Raw genomic sequence first — 18,921 nt, 5'->3', positions numbered from 1 at the left:
ACACCGGCCGAGCATTTGACTCAAGCATGGCCAGTGACGCCCTCTATGAGCATGTCTGATGGCACGGGCAGTGCGACATCGGGCAAGTCAAGCCAGAAGCGAATCAAAGTGAGCCGTAGGAATCTCCTTGAGCTAGCGCCGCGGGGTGAGCAACTCCGCAACTCGCCAAACGAAGCACTGCTGCATCGGCAATCGCTTCGAGACGACCGTGCATGGTTTCGAAATCGGAACGACGATGCCTGTCACGGCCTCCTGTTGCTGACCACCGGCACACGCCGTTCCGAACTGCTGGAGACCCCGCAACATCCAGATCTCGGAGAGATTCAATTATTCCGCGGCTTCGTGCTCACCGTCGGTGGAGATGCTCTCCCTCATATAGCGCACGCTCGCTCTCGGCGGAACTCTGTCAACCTCATCTGGCCCGCTTGCAGCCGTCGAGCGTTGCTCATCCATTGTATCAATTCCCGCGCCACACCAAAGCTTGTTGCAGTCTCGTTGTCAATCTTGGATCTCATTGTTTAGCAAGTTCGTTCTCGAGCTCCGACTATCATTCCATATCAGGCAATGTTGATACTTCGACGTCGTTTCCCTGAGAAGGCCGTGCCACGAACCTTCCGGCAATCTCTGATGTCGAACGTCTCAGAGCACCTCACTCATTGGCTGGCGAGCACTTCCCCGGGCGCACGATGGCCAACCGTGGAAGAGGGGAACTAAATTTCGTGGATGCGTGTACAAGTCCTTCACCTGGCGGCCCTAGCAGCTGCTGCGGCGTGAGCGTCCTGCCGATTAATCCGTTCGATCTCCTTCCACGGCCGGTCGTCCATCATCCAGTACACGAACGGCCCATTGGGGCTCTCCTCTTCATGCAAAGCATCCGTCCAGATGCCAAAGATGGGCGCTCGAGTGCCAGGCGGTCCAGGCTGAATGCCTTCCAGCTGCCATCGATCCTCGCCTTCGTAGACGTGCGTCAACGACCAATGCAAGCCTTCGATCTTCTTCTTGCCCCGAGGACCCTTGGACATGACCTCATCGATATCCTCCTCCCGAGCATAGACTGGGCGGACCTTGCCATGGACCCCGCCACGCGGCATCGGCGCTTCGTTGCCCCAGTAGGTGACCGTCGTTCCGCGGAAGAAGAGTGTTGGGTAGTCGTCATCATCGTCCTGTCCCTCCTCGTTCTTGTTGTACTCCGGCTGTTGCGACTTGGGCAGCAGCTCGAGACGCAGCTGCAGGCAATCGCCCACGGCCTCTTCCTGGCCGACGAGATTCGGCTTCGGTACCTCGTTGTTGTGACCGTTGTGAGACGATCCTTTGCCGTTGCTCGAGTCCTTCTGAGCCTGAGAGTTCGTGATGGCCTGCCTGCGTCGTCGCGCCATGCGTACGTTGAAATCGACAAAGTGCGAGTAGTCGAGGAAGGCGTACGTTCCAGCCCAGAAGCTCTCGCACCGTGCCCAGTCGTGTGGCTTCTCGTCGTCTTGTTCTTTGGTCCTTGGCGGCGAGCGAGGCGGACTGCCGGGTGGTCCAGCCGTCTCGACGTTGAGCTTGGAATGCAGTGGCACGGGCAGCGACGAGATCCAGCCGGTGGGAAATTCGAGGAACTCGCGCTTCTCCATTGGATCGCGGACCAGCAGGCCCGAGTCGTCAAAGACCTTTGGAATCTTGATGCCTACGCCCCAGTTTTCTAGCCAGATGGCCTCCTTCAAGTTGGCGTACATAACAAGCATGATGGCCTCGACGAGCTCCCAGTGAATAGCCTTGGGCCGCAAGCACATCTTTCGCTCCTCGGGCTCGACATGCTTCTGATCTTCGTCGGCTTGCTCCACAAGCTGCTTGACCTCGTCGTCCGCTCGACAGCCGCGGTAGCCCTCTGCTGCCTCCATGGGCCGGAACGTACCGAAGAATGGCGGCCGGAAGAGGTCGTCCATGTCGTCAGCACCATCCTCGTCGTCCCAGTCTTCGGCATCTTCGTCGTAGTCATCGTCTTCCTCCTCTTCGTCCTCTTCCTCTTCACCGGTGTTTCCTGCGGCAGACCTGGGGTAGCCGCTGGTGACGCGCATGGTCTGAGCGGGCAGGCCTGGTCGAATGAAGCGAAGATTGAGCTCGCCAGCGGCGACAAAGTCGACCGTGTCTCCGACGGTGACCTGGATGTTGTCGCTGCCTGTACGAATCCCGACAGGCAAGCTGCCCTCGTACGTGTATGTTCGCGTTTCTTCATCGTAGGTTCCCAGATCAGGGGGCTGATCGAGTGCGCGGTCAGTGCGGGTGGCCGACGAGCCGATCAGCACTGCTGTATCTGGGTTGTAGGGTGTTGGTTCGTGCGGCGTGTCCCAACCCTCGGCGCCGGACTGCTCATTGTCTTGTTCGGGGCTGACCGGATTGCCAAATCGATCTGCCACCTGGAAGGTTCGGCTGCTGCCGCCGACTCTGCCGACTTCGATCTCGATGGGCACCGGGTCGTCAGGAATCTCGTCGTCGCTTAGGCCGGCGGCTTCACGGAATGCATCGTCGTCGCCATCCTGACTTCCGTGGCCCATCACGGCATCCGTCATGTCGACGTCATCATCTTCCTCCTCGTTTTCTTCCTCGATGTGTGCTTCTGGTTGGGCAGGTCGACGCCATGCGTGGAGAGGGCCGTAGCCATTGGACCAGCCATAGTAGCCGGCATCGTAGACGCGATGCCTCATGCGGGCGCGGACCTCATCCTCCTCGTCTGGCGCGTTGCAGAAGCCAAAGCTGGGACCGAAGGTACGAGGCCGATACCGGAGGATAGCAGCAGGTGGCTCGTCGAAGCTCTCGTCATCATCGTCGTCATCACCCTCTTCGTCTGCGGCTTCTTGCTCGCGCCCTCTCGTATCCGCTGTTTGCGCCGCCGCGTCGGTCTCCTGTCCGTGCGTTCCGGACTGCTCTGCTTCTTGTGATCGCTCTGTGCTGGCCGATGCCTCCTGCGCCGATGCTTGCGCTGCACCTTCGTTCGCTAGACCATCCTGTTGACGTTGACCTGGGATCTCTTGAGGGCTCTCGGTAAGACGCGACTTTTGTGAGTCCTTCCAGGCTCGGATACCGTAGAGACAATGGATACGGGCAGCGAGTCGCATCTGCGGCTGCGCAATCTCGTCAATGTCGATGCCCTGATCCACAAGACCGTGCAGAGACTCCGGATACATGAGTTTGAGGAGGCGTGCGGATCTTCTGCGTCCGGTGTCGGGTCGTTCACTGTTGTTCCTGGACGAGGACTTGCGGCGTGAGGGGCCAGCTGATGCTGAAGCTGAGGAGGGACCGCCGTCATCTTGCTGCTTTTCAGTTGAGCGTGATGCGCTAGAGAGTCGACGACGTTTGGAGTCCTGCTGAGATTTCGGTTGATTGGCCGCGGCTTGTGCGGATTCGATCTTGTATTCATCCAGGTTGTGCAACATGGACCGAGGAAACACCCATTCCGCCCATGTGTTCTGACCAGAAGAGAGAATCGAATCGCTGAGCCATATTGTGTTGAGACACTCGCGTGGTGTATCTGTTGGTGCCGATGTGTCGATGACGGATAAGAGCGCGGTGATAACGGCGTTGAAGTTGAGCGAGATGGGACCGCTGTTGGTTGGATCTGAGCCGTACAGACGGGCTGCACGATCCCTGAGCTGGACAAGCGACATGACGGAAGAGGCAGCGCTCTTCGTCGGTGTGTGTGCTACGGAGGACGAGGTCTGTGATGCTGATGAGCTGGATGAGCGCGCTTTCTGCTCGTTCTCCTCCTCGTGTTGTTCCAGGAGCTGCTGCAATGAACTATCGTTGCCCGCGTCCCAGAGGCTGGGGAAGTCGTCGAAGCGCTGCAAGTAGAGCTGTTTCCACAGGTGCATGTCTCCTATTCGAGATTCGCCGTAGACATGTTCGCGGGCGAGTTTGCATGTTTGTGAGAAGTGCTCGATGCACAAGGGTGGTAACGAGAGTAGGATGGCGTGAATGAGCTCGGTGGGAAGAGAGAGTATGCCAGCGCGACCGAGCTCGCTTGTGTCGCCGTCCTGCATCTCGTTCATGATGGCGATGGGGACCTCGAGAGATGATGGTGGTAGAAAGAGAGAGAGAGGGGGAGTACGGTGGGAGAAGGTCAAGGTGACGGCCGCCGATCCCTGCAAGTGCGCAGCCGACAGACAGACCCTGAATGACTATTTCCACGGATGAAATGAATCAGCCGCGCAGCTTCTTCACGGCAGCTCCGTGCGCGCACCGTTCCGACTCAGATGGACCCTGTGCCGTCGGATCAATTTTTGAGATTGTTACATCGCCTGGGCTGCTCTGTGAGCGGAAAACACCCGGCATTCCGGTCCAAACGGTCTGATGACGCCGGTCCACGAACACGCACGTCCCCCGCACTTTTGAACAGCCGCCTCGTATGTACAAGGATCTAGTAAGCGCTATACTCTCCTCTTCGCCTTCCTTCTTCACGAGCTACTCCAGAGCATCCACAATCACGATGTTAGACGTCAAAGCTTCCCGCTTCTATACTACGCCGCTCACCACGCCGCCTTCCAAGCTGGACGCCACGCCGACACAGCGCCGCTACCATTACCTCGACTACCGTCCTCCTGCCGGCGTTCCAGAGATTGCCACCGTGCTGCTTCTGCATGGTTTTCCTGACACCTCTTCCGGCTGGCGCAGCGTCATCGCTCCGCTGAAGCTCGCTGGTTATCGACTGATCATCCCTGACCTTCTCGGATACGGTCTCACCTCCGCACCACCCACCTCAACTGCCTCTGCCCCTGCTGGGACCCAGCCACGCCTCGCAGAATACGGTGGCAGGGCCATCTCGATCGATCTCGATGGTCTTTTGGATCACGCTCAAGCTGCCAAGGGCTCCGAGTATGGTGCCGAGAAACTGACGTCCGATGGCAAGAAGGGCCGCGTCATTGTGCTCTGCCATGACTGGGGATCTTGGCTCGGCTGGAGATTTGCCCAGTGGTACCCCGACCGAGTCATGGGCGTCTGTGGCCTCTGCGTTCCATTCCAGGCCCCGACGTCAAAGGTGATCCCCATCGACTCGGTCATCAAGAACGTCCCCTCGTTTGGCTACCAAAAGTTCTTTTCCGAAGAGAGGAGCACCAAGATTATCGAACAGCACCTCGACCGCTTCCTCGCCATCATCTACATGATCCCTGGCCTCTTCTCGGCTGACTCTGCCAACGAGGAGGAGATCCGAGACTGGCATTTGCTCGGCAAGCTGGAGAGGCTGCTCACGATGCCCGAGTTTGGCGACATCCCACTCAAGTACCTCGGACGAAGCATTCTCGACAAGGAACAGCTCGAGGAGTACATCACCATGTTCCGCAGCCGCGGTATGGAGGGTCCGCTCAGCTGGTACAGGACTCGCGAGATCAACTGGCAAGAAGATCGCGAGTTGGCGTCCAAGACGCTGCCGGCGTCTTTGCCAGCATTGCTCATCTCGCCAAAAGACGACGTCGCCGTGCCCCCTGCGTTGGGAAGGACGATGAAGAAGCACGTGCCCCAGGTAGAGATCATCGAAGTCGCCGGCAGCGGGCACTGGGTGCAGAACGAGACGCCTGGGATCGTCATCTCAGAGTTCAAGCAGTGGGTGGAGCGAAGCGTTTTGCCCAACGAGAAGAAGGGCGGAGTGATCGGCTGGATCAAGAGTAAGCTTTGATGCGGATGGTATGGACTACGTTGGATCATTATGACTGGAAGTTGCTAGTGATACATATGTCAGATGCGCGAGTGTATTGAGTTGCGTGAGGTATCACAGTTCGATATGAGAAGTAGACGCAGCAGGATCGTTGGTAGCAGACCAATCGTCAAAGTCACCCGGCTGCCCCGAGTCGCCCTTCCACCCCCTTTCGCTGCTTGACGAGCGTCCTCTGCCCCAATTCCAGTTGGCCACCGCTCTCGCTGTATCGCCTGCCCATCCGACACCCGTAATGCCCAGCGCTGGAGCCACGACGACTCTCGCAAAGATTTCGCCGAATCCGAGCATGACCCCGTTGAGGAAGGGCAGACCGAGGTTGATGAAGAGCGATCCTGAGATCAGTGCCATCCGCCGTGAAAGCGGAATGGAAGAGTACGGGTTAAATGCGGCCAACGTGAGCGATCCTGTTGGAGGGTAGATCGGTTTCGACTCTCCCTCTTCCTCCTCGTCGTCCTCGGAATCGTCATCGTCCGAATCGTGTTTTGGGCCCTCCAGCTCCGATGGTGCATCTCCATCCTTTTCGTCAATGCGGTCTTGTTCTGCGGAAGAGCGCTTGTCCTTGTGACGTGGGAAGAGCCTTGGCATTCCTGTTGCGGAGACGGTAGGATACGCTTCGTTGTCGCCGGTCGCTGAAGTGCGCGGCGTGTGCTTTTCGTCGTCGGATGACATAATGACGGCGGATCACTTGGGAAGATCAAGGACAGAGATGATGCTGTTGGCGAGTGGATCGTGCGTCTGGTCGTCGGGTGTGGCCAGGGACGACGCGGACGATGAGGATGTGATGATGGGCCGATGGATGGGCTGCAGACGAGGCTTGACCTGTGCGGGTCGAGGCGATTCGTTCTCTACCTTGAGCTGAGGTGCGTCCGAGGAAGTGCTTGATGTTTGTGCTGTGTCGTTCAGGGGCGAGGTCTGCATGCTGCGATGCTGAGCAGGTATGATGGTAGCGGAAAGGGGGAGCAAGCCATCAAGGGTCCAAGCACACCCTTTCAGCTTGGCGAGCAGCGCCAAAGACCGCGCGGATCCGATCTGCTCAAGTGGAGGCGATTTTTCTGAAGTGTTAGGTCAGTCCTACACGCTGCAGGGCGCGTCGTTAATCAACACTAGAAAGCAACACTTTTCATTTAGGACCTTGGTACCTCCCACCATCATCAACATTCTTCGCGAGCTGGCTCGATCCCCTCTTTCCACGGTCATGGTGCCACAAGACGCTGCCTCCAGCCCAGGCTTCCCCTATCAAAGTCCGAGGCCGCGACAAGTGTCCAAGTTGGCCGTCGCTGGGCCTTCCGGAAGCCGAACCGCTCCTCACTCTCCGCATACGCCCGGTAGCCAAATCGTCCAGCCCTTCACGCCAGGCAACTTCAACCCGGACGGAAGCCTCAGTGTCGTCCGCAACGACGACGATGCCAACAACAGTGGACTGCTCGACTTGAGTCCTGCTCTTTCTCGCGTGCTCAAGACAAGACCCAACTTTGGTGGCTCTCCTTCTTCAAAACGACAGCGCGTCTCTTCTTTTCCGCACCACAAGCTCGGCTCGATCGTAGATGATGAGGAATCAAGCGGACCGGATATTTTGCCTCAGCCGCCAAAGCGACGCTTGCCTGCCAAATCTCGACTCAGCAACCATGCCACGTTTCCGGAGGTGGTGCAGTCCTCCCAGCCGACAGAAGACTACCTGCATTCCGACCCTCTATCAGCGAATGGGTTTGCTGTCTCCTCCGATGTTGAGTCCCAAAGTCACAGGGACGCAGCGTCGACCTCACGATTGAAACAGGCTCATGAAGCTGGAATTGCCCTAGACGCAGGATTGGAAGGAGAAGAGGTCTTACTCGAAGAGGAGGAAACACCCTCGACATTGAGCCGTCTTCGCAGATGGCGACAAGATGCAATGCAGCAGCATATCTACGACACTGCCATCTTTTGGGGCACTAAGATATTGGCGCTAGAAACGACAGAGACCGCGTTCAACGACGCCTACCATCTGGCGCAGTGCTACTTCTACACACATCAATACGCTCGAGCGGAACAACTGCTCACGTCTCCACTTCGGTACGGCGCATCCCGCTCCTCACAATCGACGCGTCTCAATGGTACAGCAACACATACAGAAAGAGCACCATCGGCAGCAAAGCACACTGGTGCTGAAGGCTTTCTGGCATCCGAGAACATCCAAGATGACGACGATGCATTGCACGAGGTCCTACAGCAAACGCGATCCTCTTCCATTCTACCAGCTAGCATCATGGCTCGATCAACAACGAAAGACAGCATGTACTCCGGCACCTCTTCTACGACTGGCAAACGGAAGAAGCGCGACTTCAAAGTCACAGCTACGGGCACTGGCTCGTCCGAAACCGATAGCAGCGGCAGAGATGCCGATTCCGACGACGAGTTCCTCCGAGATGCATCCGCCAATGGCCGCGATAGCTCTGTGATTCTTAGCGATCCATCGGATCCTCGCTCTTCTCCACCAGCGTCGCGTCACACCGAAAGACCATCTGCCTCAAAGCCGAATTCCAAAACCGGCATCGACCTGCAAGCCGACGTGGACGAAGTGAGGAACAGCACCCTCGCGCCCGCCCACGGTACCGTTCTGGTCAATCACAGTGTCGCCTGTCGCTACCTCGCCGCCCAGTGTCAAGTGCGCCTGGCCAAATACCACGAGGCGCTCGAGCTGCTCGGCGAAACGGAACATTGGGGCACGTCGACGAGCAACAAGCGTCCCGCGAGCGACGGCGGCATCAAGCTCGGCTCTTCCGTCGCCTACCTTCGTGGCCAGATCTACTTGCGCCTCGAAGACGTGCCCCGGGCGCGCGACGCCTTCATGGCTGCCCTTGCGCTCGACGTCAAGAATTACGAGGCCTTCTCCGCGCTCATCGACGGTGAGATGCTCGGGACGGAAGAGCAGTGGAACTTCGTTCAGAGTCTTGAGTACGCTGCTCAGGCGGGGGACGAGCCTGGGGCGGTGGAGGACTATGAGATGGTTCGACTGCTGTATACGACGCAGCTATCCAAACAGGGACGAGGGCTGGTCGAGACGACAGCGGTGGCGCGGCGACGTCTGGCGGATGAATTCGGTCTCTCCGACGATCCAGATGTGCTCCACGGTCTAGCCTCGGAACTGTTCTCGCGCCTTCGATTTGCAGACGCCTTCGTGGTGACATCGCGCATCCTCGAGTTGGCAGCGGATCATCCCGCGACGCTGCCCATCCACATCGCCTGCACGTACCATCTCAAAAACCTGCGTCCAGCGCTGTTCATGCTGGCACATCGATTGACGGAGCTGCAGCCGGAATCGCCCATTTCGTGGTACGCCGTGGGGACGTGGTACACCACCACTCGACGATGGGTCGAAGCGCGACGTTACTTTAGCAAGGCTTCGCTGTTGGACCCGAGGTTTGCGCCTGGGTGGATCGCCTATGGTCACACATTCGCACTGGAGGGGGAGAGCGACCAGGCGATCATCGCCTATTCGACGGCTGCGCGTCTCTTTCCGCAGAGCCACCTACCCAAGCTATTCGTGGGCATGGAGCATTTGCACCAGGACAACTTGTCTCTTGCGCGGCTGTCGCTCGAGGGGTCCGCAGCGATCTGGTCCGAGGATCCGCTGTTGGCCAACGAGCGAGGCATCGTCGCGTTTGAAACGGGCGACCTGGATGCGGCGAGTGGGTTCTTTTCAACAGCGATCGAGCTGGCCGCTGCCACGCAGCATCCGGCATCCAGCTGGACAGCGAGCTACCTCAATCTCGGCCTCACACTCATGCGTCTCGGCCAGGACGCCAAAGCCACCTCGGCGTTTCAAAGCGTGGTAGAGCTCGATCCGCATAGCTACCAAGCACATCTTTGCTTGGGCATGATCGCACACAAGCGCGACGAGCTGGACGATGCGATCCAGCACTACCACGAGGCGCTCTCGATCCAACCGCGGGACGTGTACGCCACCGAACTGCTGGATTTCGTGTTGGAGGAGAAGGTGCATTACGGCGTGAACAGGTTCGTCAAGTACGATCCGAGTGGCAGGTTGAGCAAGGGCAAGGGGAAGGGGAGGATGGTCGAAGCGGAAGAGAGGAGAGGATTGGAGGTGATTCCGGAAGCTGCGTCGCCTTCATTGCGCTCTGTCCAGCAGAGCTTTCGACAGGATGTGAGCTTGGGACAGTCGATCAGCTCGTCACGCCCAAGGTACGCGGCGAGCCTTTTCCCGCCGGCAGGGCTTCCAGATGCGTCCGCCGTGTCGGGAGGCGACATGAGCATGGACCATTCGCGGTCGGAGCAAGACCTCTCGAGGCAGGATCAGAGCAGTGTGCTCATGGACGAGTCCACGTCCTAATCCTCACCCTCTTACTTCACTGTATCCCTAGCTCACACGCAGAAACCCAAACCAGACCAAGCGGAAACATCCGACCCTACATCATCAAAAGCGTGCTATCATTGCGACATTCTACATCTCAGTTCCTCACCACATCACCCACTTTCCCCTCCCTGCTCCTATCCACCAGACTCTTGAACTGCTCAAAGAACAAAAACAGCAGCGTGGTCTGAGGCTGCAGTCGCAACCACGCCGGTGTCCAACCTCGGAAGAACACCGTTGGTCCATCCTTAGCAATGGCATCCCGAATCACTCCTGCAACGCTCGCGTTGCCCGCGCCCTTCTTGAGGTTCTGCACTCGGCTCTTGACGACATCGATTGGGGTGCAGAGCGTCGTACTCAGCGTGCCTGCGCAGAAGGAGGCGGCGGTTTGCAGCACCGGTCCGTCGGGCACCACGTCGAGCTTTTGCAGAATCCCCTTGAACAGATCGTATGAACCGAGTTGGGAGATGTTCATGACAACAGAGCGGAAGACGTTGGGTGAGAGGCCGCGGAAGAGGGTGGCAGCGCCGTCGTCACGGACGATGCGGACAAGGCCATCGATGCAGTTCTTATACCCGTAGCGGGCGTCTTTGGGGAGGTTGAGGTCGGAACACATGCGAACGAGGACGATCTCCGCTGGATTGCCTACCACACCAGCCACCGCACCGGCGGTACCGGAACACAGAGCCAGTTCACCCGTCGTAGGCGCCGCTCCCGATCGAGCGGTGACGCGCGACTTCATATCTTCGTACACCGCAAAGCGCGTCACTGAGTACGTGAATTGACGGAGGAGCGTGGCGGTGAGACCGTGCCAGAGAGACGTGATGCCTTCCGAACGGACCGAGAGGAGGATGGTGCGGAACATGCCTTGTTTGACCGTGGCCGTTTGGAGACGGTACTTGGTGAGGTCGAGGGGGTGGGTGATGGAGGCTGCGCAACAACCGGCCGCGCCACCGAGCCAAAAGGGGTACGTCTTGGGGGTGGTCCTGTTAGTGGAGCCGGCGGCGGCGCCAACGCCTGCGCCGGTGAGGGCGCCTTTGGCCGCATTGAAGGTGCCCGCGTTGGCGGAAGAGGTGGGCATGCGGAGCGTCGACATTGCGGGAGAGAAGGTCTATGTGCTTGCAGTAGGAACGACAATGACTGCAGGGGGATGCGATGATGTCAAGGCAAGGTCGTCGACGGTTGAGGGGATGGATGGCGAAGGTGCTGTTAGGAGAAGAAGAAGGTGTGCGGAAGGAGGGACGCGCTTTTAAGAGGGGGCGCGGGGCTGTTGCTTCCGAGACCGTGCGGCGTATGCGACCGAGAAGCAGGCTCAAGGGAAGATCCGGAAGGGCGAGGCACAATGAATCAGGATCGGCGCAAGCTCTCAGTCGGGATTCCCGAAACACCAGAGGTAGGCAAAGGCGTGACGGTGCCGCTGTCTCCGAGAGAGGCGTGGGAAAGCACATTCGTCGCCTTGACCAGCGCATTCATCTGAGGTCTTTTGACGGATGCCCCGAACAACAGGCTGCTCCTAGCTCTGCCTCTCTCTACGCTCAAGAAACACGCCTGCTGTTCCCACATTTACTCAGCACGATGTGTTTACGAGTCACATCACATGTGTCAAGATGACAAGAAAGGCTCTTTTCCGAGTCTCACTTCCCTCGCTCCCGTCACAATCACAAGCAGGCTCGCCGTCGGCGAACGAAGAGGTGGTCCTGCACCGCAAACATCGATTCGCCATTCTCCGTGATGGGGTGCTTTTACGCTCCTGCACCGCAGTCTACGAGCGCGTGACCCCGTCGCTGCCAGCCAGCCGGCTCGTGTGGCTGGCGTTATCGGAAAGCACGAGCCACCGGACAATGGCGCTTAGCTGTTTCACTGGCAGAGTGCCTGATGATAAGGCGAGCTAGATTTCTTGACCTGCAGCAGCGCGCAGCAGAAATGCGGGGTAAACCAGGGTCCTGTGCCTCGCGGTCAGGCCAGCTGCAGGGTCCTGTATCACCGATTTTGAGTCGAAGGCATATCGCGATTGCATTTCAGGTCAGGATTTGACGGGAGACTCGAACATCAACGCCAATATATACGTCGGAAGGCGTTGAGATGGGTCGGAAAGATCCGATCTCATCATGACAAAGGTTGCTCATCGTCACCCTTGGCTTTATCGATCCGTCGAAATGGCGGCGGAAGGTGCGAACGATGGAGGACTGACTTGAGTGTAAAGCCGGGTGCTCCGTCGCCCGGTCAACACGGCAGATCCGTATATCACGGCAGCAGAGGATGTCATCACCCGACGGACAGCTCCGAGGACTCGGAAGGATGAATGGAGTCTATGAATTGCTCATGCGGGCGGACAGCGACGTAGGCGATCTAAAGCTAGCAATCTGACAGCATTGAAAAGCCAGGCGTTTCGCTACAACTCGGCGTCCATCTCGGCTTCCTTGCCCTGCTCTTCCCTCAGTCCCAAGGCGCCGAGCAGGTTGTTCATCGTCATATCCGCCATCGCCTGTCTCGTCTCGGTCGTGCCACTACCAATGTGAGGCAGCAGCGCGACCTTGTCCCGCACGTCGGCCGATAGCAGCGGGTGATCCGCGTGGATGCCTGTGCGTGGAATTCGCCGATCAACACAGATTTAAGGTTAGGACGCGGAATAGACGGATGAACGGAGACTGCGGACAACTTGACCGCTCTTTCGTCGAGACGATCCGCAACGGCGAGCGGAACTTGCCGTAACGAGGGTCTTTCCGAACGGAGGTACTCACCTGGCTCTCCTTCGACAACGTCGAGTCCAGCACCGGCGATCTGGTTGTTGCGAAGCGCTTCGACGAGGGCGGCTGTGTCGACAGTGCCGCCGCGCGAGGCATTGATGATGTATGCTGAGGGTCTGTTGTTAACGACAGGGTCCAGAGTTGATGGAATGATCCGGTTCAAAGCGACAGGAAGGAAAGAGCTTGGTTGTCAGTATCGCCCACTGGCGTGCTCCCAATCTCTGATCGTATACCCACTTCATCGCTTCGAGGAACTTCTTGCCTACGATATGCTTTGTGCTGGCATTCAGATCGACCAGCACAAACACCAAATCCGCCTTTTTCGCCAGCTCAATCGGCTCCGGCTCGTTCTCGACCCCAATCCTGTCCACCGGGAAACCGTCCCTCATCAATGAGGCAAAGTACTTGTCCTCCCTGTCGAATTTCCTCTCCCTCGATGTGGTGTACAGTATCCTCTTGGGCTTGAACGGCACCAGCAGCTTGCACAGCGACTGACTGATGTTGCCAAAGCCCAACAACCCCACTGTCTTGCCAGCTATACTTGGGCCCATGAAGCACGTCGGGGTCCAGGGGAAGTTGGGCCATTCTCCCTCTCGCACCGTCCGCGTCGCGACCGGCACCTGCCGCGTCACCATCAGCGCGAGAAGCAGACACACTTCCGCCACCGCATCGTCGAGTACGCGAGGTGTGTTGCCGACGCAGATCCCGCGCGACTTGACCAGAGGCAGGTCAATGTGGTCGTACCCCACACTCATGGTCGAGATCACCTTGAGCGAGGGGCCGGCAGCGTCGAGGAAGGAGGCGTCTACTTTCTCGCTGAGACAAATGACCGCTCCAGCACAGCCAGGGAGATTTGAGAGTACCCACGAGCGCGAGGGCGCCCGCTCGCCATCGGACTCGGGCTGCGTGATGAGTTCGACCTTGCCCGCTGCTTCCGCGCGCTTGAGCACTTCCGTGGGCATCCGACGGCATACGAGGATCTTTGGGACCGTCATTGTGGATCGTGTGAGTGAGTTGAGTGGCCAGTCAGCCAAGGCGCAGGTGTTGAGATGGTGGCAAGATGGTGGGGAGCCGACGGTCGACTTTGTGTACCTTGTCGAGAAGACTTCACAAATCAGCGTGGGGAGAGCCTATCCACCGGCAATCAAGATTCATGCGGCGGTTTTCGCCGGCAGGATGGCTCGAGCGGGATTACGCGTTGTACAGACCGAGCCGATTATCCGTGTGCAACATACCGATCCCACCAGCATCCATCCCTTCACTCCTCCATATCTCGTTGCGATCATGTCTGGCCCACTTGTGCTGATTACCGGTATCACGGGCTTCCTGTCCGCTCACGTGCTCGACGCTGTCCTTGCGTCCCCCGAGAACTACAAAGTCCGAGGTACGCTTCGTTCGGTCTCGAAGAAAGATGGCATCCTCTCCCGCCTGAGCGCCGCTGACCGCGAGCGGGTCGAGTTTGTCGAGGTCGCCGACACTGCCACTTCTGATCTCCTTCCTGCTGTTCGCGGCGTCTCAATCATTCACCACGTCGCCTCACCTTATCAGCTGAACGTGCAGGATGCCGAGAAAGACCTGCTCATCCCAGCCGTGGAAGGAACGCTCAACATCCTCCGTTTCGCCAAGCACGAGAAGTCAGTCAAGAAGATCGTCATCACCTCCTCTTTTGCCGCGGTGACCAACTTCAAAGAGGGAGGACCGAATCGCCCTGGCTTCACTTACACCGCTGAGGACTGGAACCCGTCCACCTACGATGATGCTATCGCCGCCGGCGGTGCAGGCGCCTTCAGCTACAGTGTCAGCAAGAAGCTTGCCGAGCAAGCTGCGTGGGACTACAAGTCCAACGAGAAGCCGCAGTTCGAGATCGCCTGCATCAATCCGCCCATGATCTACGGCCCCTCGCTGCAACCTGGCGTCAGGCTGAGCAACCTCAACACGTCGAGCAAGACGATCTACAACCTCGTCAACAACGCCGATGCTATGCCGGAGGACAGGCTGCCGCTGTTCTGCCATGCGCGCGATGTGGGTGATGCTCACGTGGCTGCCAGCGAGAAGCCCGAGGGAATGGGAAGCAGGTGGTTGCTCTGCGGTGGCAAGTTCACTTGGGCACATGCAGTCAAGTTCATCGCCGAGACCTATCCAGAGCTCAAGGACAGGCTGCCCAAAGGGTGGGAGGAGAGCGTCAAGGAGCTCAGGGATCCTGGAACCATTGCTGATCTGGACACGAAGCCTGCCGAGACCAAGCTCGGCATTCAGTTCAAGGACTGGCAAACAACGCTCAAGGAGTGCATTGATAACCTGCTCGAGCTCGAGAAGAGGTCGGACTGGAAGTCGTAGCACACTAGCCGGACTCCTGGATGTTGCAATAGAATGGAGACTTGAGCATCGTGATCTGCGATTCGTGCTGATACATAGGCTGCCACACCCAACGCCTCTCACATCTGCAATGTCGTCCAAAAGATCAAGCACATCGTCGGATCAAGGAAGCTCGTCATGCGAACCAACTCACACAGGAGATAGTCGACCGGCGATATTTGACCAATGTTAGATCGGAATCCCAAATCTGACGATTTATGCGGAGATAACCTTTTTTAGATTGCCGATGACTCCTTCACTCGCCGCCACCACCATCACCACATCTTTCGACAATGCTAGCCGTACAGCAGCAGCCAACACCAGCGCTGGCATCAACAGCATTACCAGCGGATTCGATCGCTCGTGCGCTTCCCGACCAAGTCCCCGAGAACGCACCTGCCCACTGTCCAGGCACCGAGTCCGAGCAAGCGGGCAAAGCGGATGCCTGCGCTGGGTGTCCGAACCAAGATGCTTGCGCTTCGGCACCCAAAGGTCCCGATCCGGATCTGCCGCTGATCAAAGAGCGAATGGCGCGCATCAAACACAAGATCCTCATCATGTCCGGCAAGGGAGGTGTGGGGAAGAGCACCTTCACCGCGCAACTTGGGTGGGCGTTCAGTTCGCGGTTCTCGGGACATCTCGACGCCGCCACCGAAGAGGATGGAAAGCATGCCGGTGAAGAGGAGGAGGAAGAGATGGAGAAACAAGTGGCGATCATGGATATTGATATTTGTGGACCGTCCATCCCGACGATCTTGGGTTTGGCGGGACAGAGCATCCACTCGACCTCGCAAGGTTGGTCGCCCGTCTACGTCTCCGACAACCTGTGCGCCATGAGCATCGGTTTCCTGCTCCCCTCGGCTTCGTCGGCGGTCATCTGGAGAGGACCCAAGAAGAACGGTCTGATCAAACAATTCCTCAAGGACGTCGATTGGACCGCCGGTCTGGAAGAAGAGGACTCTACCCCCTCCTCCGAACCACTCATCGACTACATGCTCATCGATACACCCCCCGGCACCTCGGACGAACACCTCTCCATCGTATCCTACCTCAAAGAGTCCGGTATCACGGGTGCGATCCTCCTCACCACCCCTCAGGAGGTGTCTCTGCAAGATGTACGGAAGGAAATCTCGTTCTGTCGCAAGATGAACGTGCCCATCCTAGGGATTGTGGAGAACATGGCTGGGTTTGTGTGCCCGAGCTGCACGGGGTACAGCGAGATCTTCTATCCGAGCACCGGCGGGGCCAAGGCGCTGTGCGAGGAGCTTGGGTTGAATTTCTTGGGCTCGATTCCGCTCGATCCGAGGATAGGCAAGAGCTGCGATTTGGGCGTCAGCTTCACGGACGAGTACCCGGATAGTCCGGCGACAAAGGCGTATTTGGACGTCATCGAGAGCGTACGCAGGCTGGTCGATTGAACCTCACCATCAGCATATAGATTCACACTCGCACACATCACACACATTTGTATACTAAGCTACAGTAGTTCCATTTTGCAATTGCTTTTCCTTGGTTCTATGTCTTTGACAGAGCTCTCCTTCACACTGCTGACTTCTTCGCCGGCGGCCCGGTCTCCTCCTCGTCCCCCTCCTCTATCCCATTCTCTTCTTCGACTCCGGACTTCCTCTTCTTCGCCCCCGTCCCAGCTGCGGGTGTAGCCGTCCTACTCGCACTCCTCCTCTTCACTCCCACGCTCGCGGTCCTCCTCTCGCCCGTCACACTATCCGTCAGACTCTTAGCCGAATAATGGCAGCTTGCATGATAATACACTTGCCCTGCCTCGTTGTCGACCTGGATGGCGTTCAACCAGATCCACTCCTCCTCGTCCTCGCTCCACTGGGACTTGAAGGCCTCTTTGCAGATGGGGCAGGGTTGGGCGGCGAGCACCGTGTCGGTGGGGGCGATGACGAAGGATTTAGCGAACTTTTCTTTGAGTTGCTTTTCCTGGGCTGCGTTGAGGCTTTTGCTGTCTTTGTCGCTGGTGGAGCCGGTCGTTTTGTTGGTGGGTGCAGAATCGTCGAATCCACCGCGAATGAAGTTTTCCAACCGGTCGAACCACGATCGTGACTGACCACGTGCTGCGGAATCCTTGGCTCGACGATTTTGCGTGAAATGCCAGTCGAGATGGTCGTCCATCCGTACTTGACCCTTGGTGCTGGCAGGATAGCGGTTGGCACACTGTCGGCATTGCAGCGGCAGATGCTTGTGCAGGATCAACTCGTAGGAGGAGACAGGTTCGCGGTTGAATTCGGATCCGGAGGTCTTGATGTCGAGAGAGAGGATGGCTGCGATGTAGTCTTCGTCCTGATCGCGCTCGACGGGAGGGGGAGTGGCAGCTGCCGATGAGCCAGGCAGGAGGCCTGCTTGCATGAGAGATGCGAACAGAGCCGACGCTGCATCGGTGGCTGGAGGCGCTTGGGCGGCGCCGTTGGGTGCTGCAGCGGGAGCGGGCGCGGTCAGTGCGGAGAGACTCGCCAAGGCGCCTGACAGACCCTGGGGAATCGGCGCGGGTGCTGCGGGGGCCGGTGCGGGTGCGATCGACTGAGGAGGAAGGGGCTGGCCGTGCATGGCCGCTGCGTGTGCTGCCGGATTCAACTGTTGTGCAGCTGCGGAAAGGCTATCGAGCTGGGCGTGAATCTGCGCCATCTCTTCTGTGGAGAGATCCACAGTCAGGATAACCTGCTTGAGCTGAGCCAGCGAGTCGACTCGCTCGTGCAAGGCTTGATCCGATGGATTAGCGGCCAACGACTGTCCATCGACAGCGAGAAGCTTGTCGATGTTCTCGATCGCTCTCGATTTCGATCTGGCCGCGTTGGCACGCGGGTCTGCGACCGGGGCCGCGGCCACATTCGGTTGGGGCATGCCTTGACTGCCAAAGAGGGCCCGTTCGATTGACCACTGTGCATTGTCTCCAAAGATAGGCCTTGCGGCATGGCCTGCAGTCTTCCAGGTCGCGAGCAGTTCCTCCATGCGTCGTTTCGTAGGCTGGTCCACCAGTCGATACGATTCGAGGAAGATGGGTACGATCCGTGCGGACCAGAGTTGCGTGTAGGGTTCGCCGACATTCTTGCAGATCGAGTCGAGCGTGTAGAGTGCAGGGAGACGAATCGAGGGGTGGGACTGCATGATATGGTCGTCGATACATTTTGCAACGACGGCCGACATGCGGATGTGGTCTTGGGCAATGACGGTGAGGTTGGTGATGATGGGCTTCGAGTTGAAGGTCAATGACTTGAGATGGCTGTTGTACATGGCTGCGAAAGCGTTTGGGTCATTGCTGATATCGGGCTGCTGAACATGTTGAGGATGAGGAGGGAGGTGAGCAGCACCGGGATAGCCATACTGCTGCGGCGGCGGTGCGCCGAAGCCATTGTGCGGAGCGCCATACATCTCAACGGACTCCGAGTCTGAGACGAGCAGACGATCCAGCCCGAGGCCGACACAGAGAAAGGGGAAGGGGGAGAAGCCAAATGAATACGATGCGCAAACAGCAGGCCGGAAAGGAGCCTATCTGTAAAGTCACTCGAGGCTTTGCAGGGAGATGCGAGCCAGAGCGAATGCAGCAAGAGATGGGCGTCGACGACAAAGCAACTGCTGTTGCGGTTTCCAAGAGCCGTGGGTCACTGATGCAGCAGAATGATCGAGCGACGAAAGCAGACCAAGCACAAGGATATGCGCTGCGAGCTCTGATCCCAAGCCAAACGAGAAAGGGAGCACAACAAGGCAAGATGCTATTCCCTAAAGAGAACTCAAACTACTGCGCAGGAGGGTGGCAGAGACAAACC

The 18,921-nt window shown here is 58.2% G+C and overlaps 9 protein-coding genes across 9 annotated transcripts; 4 read left to right on the top strand and 5 right to left on the bottom strand.

Moving 5' to 3' along the window:
* Positions 1-740: 740 nt before the first annotated feature.
* Positions 741-4,025, bottom strand: PSEUBRA_006404 (F-box domain protein; the record flags this gene model as incomplete). The annotated part of the gene is made up of 1 exon (XM_016439681.1): positions 741-4,025. One exon carries the CDS (start codon positions 4,023-4,025, stop codon positions 741-743), a length of 3,285 nt encoding a protein of 1,094 aa, XP_016289633.1.
* Positions 4,026-4,462: 437 nt separating this feature from the next.
* PSEUBRA_006403 (Epoxide hydrolase-like protein) lies at positions 4,463-5,647 on the top strand (the record flags this gene model as incomplete). The annotated part of the gene is made up of 1 exon (XM_016439709.1): positions 4,463-5,647. One exon carries the CDS (start codon positions 4,463-4,465, stop codon positions 5,645-5,647), a length of 1,185 nt encoding a protein of 394 aa, XP_016289632.1.
* Positions 5,648-5,740: 93 nt separating this feature from the next.
* On the bottom strand, positions 5,741-6,355 carry PSEUBRA_006402 (Outer membrane protein, MIM1/TOM13, mitochondrial; the record flags this gene model as incomplete). Its single annotated transcript, XM_016439700.1, has 1 exon — positions 5,741-6,355. The coding sequence occupies one exon, from the start codon at positions 6,353-6,355 to the stop codon at positions 5,741-5,743; it is 615 nt and encodes a 204-aa protein (XP_016289631.1).
* Positions 6,356-6,881: 526 nt separating this feature from the next.
* PSEUBRA_006401 (Tetratricopeptide TPR2) lies at positions 6,882-10,013 on the top strand (the record flags this gene model as incomplete). Its single annotated transcript, XM_016439731.2, has 1 exon — positions 6,882-10,013. One exon carries the CDS (start codon positions 6,882-6,884, stop codon positions 10,011-10,013), a length of 3,132 nt encoding a protein of 1,043 aa, XP_016289630.2.
* A 118-nt stretch (positions 10,014-10,131) lies between these two features.
* Positions 10,132-11,130, bottom strand: PSEUBRA_006400 (Mitochondrial substrate/solute carrier; the record flags this gene model as incomplete). The annotated part of the gene is made up of 1 exon (XM_016439685.1): positions 10,132-11,130. The coding sequence occupies one exon, from the start codon at positions 11,128-11,130 to the stop codon at positions 10,132-10,134; it is 999 nt and encodes a 332-aa protein (XP_016289629.1).
* Positions 11,131-12,426: 1,296 nt separating this feature from the next.
* PSEUBRA_006399 (D-isomer specific 2-hydroxyacid dehydrogenase, NAD-binding) lies at positions 12,427-13,776 on the bottom strand (the record flags this gene model as incomplete). The annotated part of the gene is made up of 3 exons (XM_016439694.1): positions 12,427-12,614; positions 12,776-12,897; positions 13,019-13,776. The coding sequence occupies 3 exons, from the start codon at positions 13,774-13,776 to the stop codon at positions 12,427-12,429; spliced, it is 1,068 nt and encodes a 355-aa protein (XP_016289628.1).
* A 289-nt stretch (positions 13,777-14,065) lies between these two features.
* On the top strand, positions 14,066-15,118 carry PSEUBRA_006398 (NAD-dependent epimerase/dehydratase; the record flags this gene model as incomplete). The annotated part of the gene is made up of 1 exon (XM_016439734.1): positions 14,066-15,118. The coding sequence occupies one exon, from the start codon at positions 14,066-14,068 to the stop codon at positions 15,116-15,118; it is 1,053 nt and encodes a 350-aa protein (XP_016289627.1).
* A 311-nt stretch (positions 15,119-15,429) lies between these two features.
* On the top strand, positions 15,430-16,554 carry PSEUBRA_006397 (ATPase-like, ParA/MinD; the record flags this gene model as incomplete). The annotated part of the gene is made up of 1 exon (XM_016439733.1): positions 15,430-16,554. The coding sequence occupies one exon, from the start codon at positions 15,430-15,432 to the stop codon at positions 16,552-16,554; it is 1,125 nt and encodes a 374-aa protein (XP_016289626.1).
* A 121-nt stretch (positions 16,555-16,675) lies between these two features.
* On the bottom strand, positions 16,676-18,526 carry PSEUBRA_006396 (ENTH/VHS; the record flags this gene model as incomplete). Its single annotated transcript, XM_016439696.2, has 1 exon — positions 16,676-18,526. One exon carries the CDS (start codon positions 18,524-18,526, stop codon positions 16,676-16,678), a length of 1,851 nt encoding a protein of 616 aa, XP_016289625.2.
* Between the last annotated feature and the right edge of the window lie 395 nt (positions 18,527-18,921).

The sequence above is a fragment of the Kalmanozyma brasiliensis genome, assembly GCF_000497045.1.
Source record: "Kalmanozyma brasiliensis GHG001 unplaced genomic scaffold PSEUBRA_SCAF9, whole genome shotgun sequence".
Taxonomy (NCBI): Eukaryota; Fungi; Basidiomycota; class Ustilaginomycetes; order Ustilaginales; genus Kalmanozyma; species Kalmanozyma brasiliensis.
Note: the sequence above shows the minus strand (reverse complement) of the source record. Positions and strands in the feature narration are given on the sequence as shown.